General features: G+C 30.7%; 1 protein-coding gene across 2 annotated transcripts; it reads left to right on the top strand.

Moving 5' to 3' along the window:
- The first annotated feature begins 3,233 nt into the window (after positions 1 to 3,233).
- LOC127718033 (uncharacterized) lies at positions 3,234 to 7,645 on the top strand. 2 transcript variants are annotated; one of them, XM_052223924.1, is made up of 3 exons: positions 3,234 to 3,367; positions 6,515 to 6,721; positions 7,323 to 7,645. In XM_052223924.1, the coding sequence occupies exons 1-3, from the start codon at positions 3,350 to 3,352 to the stop codon at positions 7,524 to 7,526; spliced, it is 429 nt and encodes a 142-aa protein (XP_052079884.1). In that variant the 5' UTR covers positions 3,234 to 3,349; the 3' UTR covers positions 7,527 to 7,645. The 2 variants fall into 2 exon arrangements, with proteins under 2 accessions (XP_052079884.1, XP_052079886.1); XM_052223926.1 differs by lacking the exon at positions 3,234 to 3,367 and adding an exon at positions 4,350 to 4,457.
- Positions 7,646 to 8,307: the final 662 nt, after the last annotated feature.

Consider the following 8,307-nt stretch of genomic DNA (forward strand, 5'->3'; position numbering starts at 1 on the left):
TATTTGGCAAAACCTTTCGGAATTTTTGGTCCTCAATGCTCTTCAACAGAAAAATAAATGAACAAATTGCTTTCAAATTTTATTCAAATCTCTTTCAAATCGTGATTCTGCGATTTGTTAGAACCATTTCCTTGGAATGCATTTAAGAAATTATAAACAAATCAGAATTTGCCAAATTCCCCCAAACTTTTTGATTTCTTTCAATTGTATGATTTGTAAGTAATTTGTTTCTTTTCTGACGTGATTGCTTTATGATTTGTTTACTTAGATTGGCGTATGAAATGATTTGAAAAAGATTTTTTAAATTTGTTACAATGAAAACAATGTTATTGCATTCGGATTTTCTAGTTGAGATCAAATACTGTTCTTTATCAACTGAACGAAAAAGCTTGCAGGATGAAGAGCGTAAAATATATGATCAATGATTACAGTGGTAAAGAATCTCAGTAAATAACTTATTATTTCACACATTCAATTAATACTATTTAAACATGTCGAAAGTGTTGACCTTTTAAATTCGGAAATTGTGCATTTCAGTATCTCGTAATAAATATGTACTATCAGGATTAATTTTCAAAATAAAAATGTGTACAAGAAGTGTGGACAGATTAAGACATGCAATTAAAGATTAATTTCCTGAGTCAGCAGACAAAATTCACTGGAAAGTTTTATGTTTTAATTTTTTCATGATGTTTACTGGCCAGGTCCAGGGCTTAAGGGGCAAAGCTACATTAGTAGATTGGGCCCAGACTAAGACCCATCGCCTATTCGACATCCTTCTAGTAAACGTGGTTGCCCATGTGTTTGTCAAATCTCGTTAGAGTCAAATTCGGGAGCAGCAAGGGAAACCCTTCACAGAGGAAACAATTCGTCCCGCATGGCAACCAGAGATAGTAATCGCTTAACAATCAGAGGAGTAGTTATGGTAAAATGAAGATAAGTGCTTTTCAAAGTTTGTGGGTCTCAGGGGCAGAATATATTTTGAACTAGATGTAAATAATTTAATCTGTGATTTCTTGACAATTTGTTTGTGATTTGCTAATGAATTGGAAGCAATTTGTTCGTGATTTGTTGTTGTGATTTGTAAACTCATTTGCATGTGAAATTTTATCACTTTCAAAACATAAAGAAATCATACGGTTTGGTTATCATTTGTTACCATGATTTGTTCCTCAATTTTTTCTCTTTGAGTGATATTGTAGTTTCCAACAAGCGGAATATTCACTGAACATTTTGAAAGCATGAAGACTTTGAACTTCCTTTTTTACTGCCTCCTTAAACAAGTCCTGTTTAAAATGATTTTTTTCCAACAGGTAAGCAACTTAAAAACAGTAATATTTTATTACTTCCATGAAACCTTCCAAATCAGTGAATCAGTGAAGACAAGTATGAAAAAATGTTTGCATCGGCGGTAGAAAAAAATGCCGCTAACGCTACGGAATAAATATATTAACAAATATTATGTCTTCCTATGTTTTAATGATCATAGTGCATCACATGAAACATTTTAATTACAGCACACAACAAGTTCGTTTGAAAACTATTTGCAAGCTGTATGCTTTTTTAGATTTGTGAAATGCAACTATTTTTCTATATTTAGATATGGATTTTCCAATAAATCAAAATGCAGTTTGCATGTCCGAAGAATTATATTTAGGTACCAAATATTACTCTTGGTTGCATCATTACTATATAATTATTTCACCAGTCTCTTTGAAAAAAGGTAAACGGTTAACTATTGTTTTCATGAAAATTTCCACATCAAAATATTAAAATAGAGCAATAGTTCATCTAGTCAGTTTGGATTTTATAAAAAAAAAACCAAGGATAAAAAGAACAGATCAGATAGGAATTATATGAAATCAATTTCAAAGCAAAACGATGCTTCTTTTTTGCAATTTTATTGGGGTGTTAACCTCGTTGACCGACGCACATTCTGGATAAAGCCCGGAAGTTTCAACTACGTACCACATTTGGCCTTTTAAATTTTAGTTTTATTCGAGCGTCACTGATGAGTCTTATGTAGACGAAACACGCGTCAAGCGTTCAACATCATAAGCCTGGTATCTTTCATGAGTTTTTTTTTCTCTTATATATGGGCGTATTTGTAAGGAAAGTAATTAGATATTCAAAAAATCTAATGCTTGAAAATACCATCTGACTTTTAAGGATAACACGACATACCTCAATACGGCCATTTTTTACTTCTTTAATATACATATCAATATCCACCAAGTGTGTTTTTTTAAACATGTCATGCGTACTTTTTAGGAACAGGAATTCCCAGGGGCGGATTCAGGCGGGGGGCGTGGTGGGCGTGCGTCCCCTAAATTTTCAAAGCATGGGTTGTCCTCAGCTTAATAAAGTATCTGAAGAGACTATAGAAATATATTTCGATAATTTTACCTCAAAAATATTTAAGTTTGCGCCCCCTAGCCTAAAATCCTGGATCCGCCCCTGATTTCTACAGGATGTGTTAACACCCAAAATTTAACTATGTTACATATATATATATGTAAGTGAGATGAAAATATCGAACAATTTTCCTTAGTCTAAATGGGTTATCTAGACAAGCTAATTTCCTCATTTCGAAATAGACTTGTCTTGCCCTTTCCATAGATGTATAGATAGCTAAAATTAAAACATGCTTATTTATATTATACATGCTATATAATTATTTAGAAAAAATGCCATTAAAAGATTTATTAAAGATACATAAGTTCAAATATTGTTAAATATTTTACCATTTCAGTTAAATACATTAACTTTGTACTTGTCCGTATTAACTTATATTGTAGTTTCCAACAAGCACAATATTAATTGAAAGCATGAACACATTGGAATCCCTTTTTTACTGCCTCCTTAAAATAATCCTGTATATAATGTATTTTTTTCCAAAAGGCCGGCAATTTGAAACATGTTTACATCGGCGGTAGAAAGTAATGCCGCTAACGCTCGAAATAAATATATTAACAAATACTATGTCTTCCTATGTTGTATTGAAAAAAGTGTATCACCTGAAACATTTAAGATTAAATACACATTCAGTTCGTTTGAAAACTATTTGCAAACTGTATGATATTTTTAGATTTGTGAAATGCAACTATCTTTCTATATTTAGATATGGATTTTCCAATAAGCCAAAACACAGTTTGCGTGTCCGAAGAACTATATTTAGGTACCAAATATTACATGTATTACTCTTGGTTGCATCATTATTATATAATTTTTTCACCAGTGTCCTTGAACACAGAAAAGCGGTTATTTATTGTTTTCATGAAAATTTCCATATCAATATAAAAACAGCAATTGGTCACCTAGTCAGTTCAGATTTTATCAAAAAACGAGGATGAAAAGAACAGATAAGGTAGGAATGATATGAAATCAGTTTCAAAGCAAAACGATTTTTTTTCTTAAATTGAATGCATTTATTTGTACTTTTGTTGGGTTGTTCCCAAAAACATTTATTGATTTAAAAATACAATCTGTCTGTAAAGAGAAATCGACTAATCTCAGTACGACAAATTTGTTTTTCTTATATAAACATGCATATCAATATACATTGTACGCCGAGTGTTTTTTGATAACATATAAAACTGACTTTTTGAAGGAGCAGGAATTTATGGCACATTTATATAAGTCAAATGAGAGTACCAATCATTTTTCTTTAAATTTAAATGAGGTATTCAAACAAGCAGATTTCCTTATTTCGAAATAGACTTTTCTTACCTTTTCCATAGATGTATGCATGGCTAAAATGAAATTTACTATTTTTTTTGTATTAACTAAATAAGAGTAATCAATAAAAATGTTATTAAAGACGTGTTAAAGGTAAAGAGGAAAATATACTGTCAAATATTATACAATTTCAGTTAAATACAACAGCTTTGTACTTATCTGTATTAACTTATATATTGTAGCTTTCAACAATTGCAATATTCATTGAAAGCATGAACACTTTGGAATCCCGTTTTAACTATCTCCTTAAACTATTCCTGTATATAATGTATTTTTTTTTCAAAAAAGGTGAGCAACTTGAGAACACATTAAGGTTTTTTAATAACTATTTTCAAGCTGTATGCTATTTTTAGAATTTTGAAATGCAACTAACTTATCTATATTTAGATATGGATTTATCAATAAAACTATCATACAGTTTGCATGTCCGACGACTTGTATTTAGAATATATTACTGTTGGTTGCATCATTATTATATAAATATTTTTTATCAGTGTCCTTGAATAAAGATAAGCAGTTATTTGTTGTTTTCATGGATTTATACGGATTTTCCAATAAAGATAAACGCAGTTTGCATGTCCGGAGAATTATATTTTAGTACCAATATACGCTTAACAATTGTTTTCATGAAAATTTCCACAACAATATAAAAACAGCATTTGTTCATCTAGTCAGTTCAGATTTTATCAAAAAAAACGAGGATGAAGAGGACAGATAAGGTGGGATTATATGACATTACAATACAAGGCAAAATGATACTTTTTTTTATTTTGGAATCTGCTATTTTGGTTTTTTTATTTAATATTCTGGTATTTATAATAATCGTTCAAAAACTATTAATGTTCAAATCAAAGGTTCCTCTGTTATTGATACAGACTCTTTTATTCCTACCTGCTTTCTACAAGGATTTCAAAAAGATATACCGTTTTAACGACCAAAACCTTTTTATTCTGCAGGTAACCCAATAAAAAGACCAGGTTTGTTGTAACATTCAATAATTATTCATTTATACTGACATTGGTGCATATTCGGCAATTTCGAAAAGCTTCGTTTACATCTTAAAATATATATTAGCCCGTGTAAATTTATTGTTAAAAGTAAACATGGTAAAGGAGAAGAAACAGAGATATTTGTTGGGTTTTTTTGTAATATAACTATTTTCGACCATGTCATCTGTATCTAGAAAGAAGCATCTCGTGAACAAGAGGGTACACATGAAAAGATTTGACCTTCGCCCTTTGAATTTATTGAAATTAAGGCGAAGTAATTCACTCCTCCACAGAATCTTTTATACGAACGCAAAATATTTTGCATATGTAGTCTAACTTTCAACCATGGTTCTAAATTTAGATTTTACTTTCCCCAAAAATTGCGGAATAGAAGACACATGTTTATTTTCTGCCCTTGTGGATAAAGTTGAAAACTGAGAGTTGATGTTATTGTTTTTATTCTTCGACTTATAAATATTGCACTAGCGGTTGATTAACCCCTTGGTATCTTCTTACCTTCTATATAAAAGTACCCTCTCCTATGTGTCTAAAGCAAAAACAATAGAGCCAGGCTAACTTACAATAGGATTCTCATATTTGTGATTGGAGTCATTCTGATAATTACCTTGAGACAGCACAAGCATACTTGTTTGGTTTCGTGATAGATCACACGAAGTCATTTCTCTTTCGTGTGCCCATTTTCTTGCTTTCTTGGAGTAAGGGAGATAGCTCACGTAACTAAGACACATTTTTTATCCCGAATTCCGCTAGAGGCGTGTAATTATCTTTACTTCGAATTAATGCGACATTCTTTATAGTCAAAGTTTTGGAAATAATATTGAAAACCATGTAACATTTGACAGTATTTCTAAGAATTTTTTTTCGGATATAAGTGGCGAATTCCTAATATAAGCTGGCAGCTTCGTTCTTCAATGCACATTGTGTTGTGATCGAGTGAATAATTTAACTCAAATCTGTGCTAGAAACCGTTTATTAATTTAGAATCCACAGTTGTTTACCGATTTTTAAATCTCATAAATTCGTTTAGAACATACAAATCAAAGTAAAAAGTACATTTGAGCAATTCACACGAGCTACACAATAAGCGAAATTGGATGCCTCGACAAGGTAAGCTACTATGTATTCTGATATGCATGCTTCATCCGCATTACCACTACTTTCACAATATGAAATAGAAAACAATTTTGATAGATTCTTAAATCAGATGACTATTGTATTATCTGAATATTTGAGAACGCAAAAACATATTGCAATTGATATACGACATCCATTTCGTGATTGTGACCCTAAAATCTTTGTAATGTTGACAAAACAGCAATACAAACTCAATTTATTTGTCTTTTTTTTTCACGTGATTTTGTGTGATTAATAAAAAAATTACATATCCTTATTCTAATAAATAAAAAGAAACGATTACTTTTACATTTTAATCTGATAAATTTATTGAATGTGCAAGATTGGCGTCAATATGCATACTATTTTTTTTTATTCCAACCAAGTTCGCAAATGTGACATTTTCAAGGACCAATTATAAATAGAAACATCCACAATATAAGTAATATACAAGATACATATACACATAAATAGATTAATAAGATGTTGTGATACAGTATTGTACAATTTCTACAACCATTAAAAACAATTTTAAATTATTGTCAAGTTTGTTTTTCATTGAAACATGTATGTTGACGCCAAAGAGCGTATTGTCTTATCTTCCTGTTTTAAGTAAGACAAAATGAAGTTTTAAGTATTGTATTTTCTTTCAGACAAATAGTTGTTTCTATTGTAAACAGAAAGTATGCACTAAGAAAAGACAAGTGTGGAAGCAGCTTATCAATACAGAATATAGTGCTGCGCTTTTGCGAAAAACTAAGGCTGTAGCAAAAAGCCATGGCCTTTATTGTATCAGAACTGTAAATGGTGAAATTCTATATATAGGATATTCAGACCGCAGTGTGCGGAAAAGACTTTTGGTAAGTTTAATAATGTACATTCGAAAACAAATAACTTCTCAATCCAAGTTAATCAAACTGTTGTCTTTTTGGGGCGTCTTTAAATTCAAAACGGGACACTTTTATGAGTTATGTTAGTTTGTTATTTGTTTTAGTGAAGGTTTTTTTTTTACAGAAACACATAATTGAGTCCTTTAATGAATAACGTAATAACCGTTCTTACCATTTTGCTTCAATTCAAAAGTACACCATAGACATTTCTGAACATGGCAAACAGAAATTTCTAAAGAAATCTTTCAATTCCGTTTTCTTTTCAGAAGAAAATGAAAACATCACGACATTGAATATTTGCATTAACTGTAGGTATTAAACATTTGAACCGTTGTTGTGATACCTTTTCACAGTTATGATCCTTTAATTGTCGCTAAACGGTACAAAAGTGTTTGTTTGATAAATAAAGTTCCATTTAGGGTGTCACCTTATAACTGTATATCAATAAAATATTTTTCATGCTTCCTTATTCTTGCAAAATATTTTGAAACAGTAGCTTATAAAAAATTTGATTTATCTATAGGATGATTGTTCTTTTTCACAAAATAATGAATTAAATCAATCTTTTCAGGCACACTGTGGGGGTTATGATAGGCAAGCAATAGGCAAATTTCTGAAAGGCAAGGATTTGAGAGACTTTTTACTTTCCTGGGTTGAAGAACGAAAGGCAGAATGCCTAGAAGAACAATTTATAGAGTTCGCTGCACAGGAACAAGGAGTTCGTCCTAGATTTAATATGAAAAGAGGACGATCATGCGGACGGAAAGAAGAATGAATCTATACAATTGTATACATTTGGACTATAAACGTTATGTTGTTATGATCCCATTTGAAGAAATTAATAAATTTTATATTTTACAATCTTAAAACGAAATAAATGAATTTCTATTCTAATTTCATTTATTTTATCTTTAGCTTTGAACATATCGTACATACACAAATATATGGAATACGTGTTAACCAATGTCTAAACATAACAAAATGATTAAGAAGACAAGTCAGGGAACAAACACAAACTAATGGAATCACATGAACTCCATGACCGCTTGCGTCGTTGATAATGTAAGCATCTACTGCTGTGAACACAATACACACTAGGCGAATACACTCAAGTCGGCATCTGCAAATATGAATATTACATCAAGCACAAAACTGAATGTTTAACGAATTTTCGATAAAATGTCTCTGTCCTTCTTTGTTTAATAAAACATCTTCGCTTCACTTACTTTCATTTGGAATTTATACTCAATGTAAAGTGTTTATGCTTGTAATTTTAATGTTATGAATATGCAATAAAACAAATACCTTTATAAGTTTAAAGAAACTGCATAAAGATGACAGGCGCCACCTAGTTTTACATCAAAGATGATAACTAGAAGTAAAAAAAAATTCTGCTGCATTGTAAATAAGAAAAAATTCCTTTTTTTTGTTTAGTCAATTGCATAATTAATGAATTCAAAAGCTATAGACAAATTGTATAATCTTATCATTCTACTACTAAATCAATGGCTACTTATGACAGGTATATGTACCTTCGGAGACTGAAAGTCCACCAA

The sequence above is a fragment of the Mytilus californianus genome, unplaced genomic scaffold (genome assembly GCF_021869535.1).
Source record: "Mytilus californianus isolate M0D057914Y unplaced genomic scaffold, xbMytCali1.0.p SCAF_10, whole genome shotgun sequence".
NCBI lineage: Eukaryota > Metazoa > Mollusca > Bivalvia > Mytilida > Mytilidae > Mytilus > Mytilus californianus.

Excerpts from the sequence above, each read along its gene's own strand:
- LOC127718033 (XM_052223924.1), top strand. Across the intron at positions 6,722-7,322 it reads GTGTGCGGAAAAGACTTTTG|GCACACTGTGGGGGTTATGA; the intron begins GTAAGTTTAATA and ends CAATCTTTTCAG.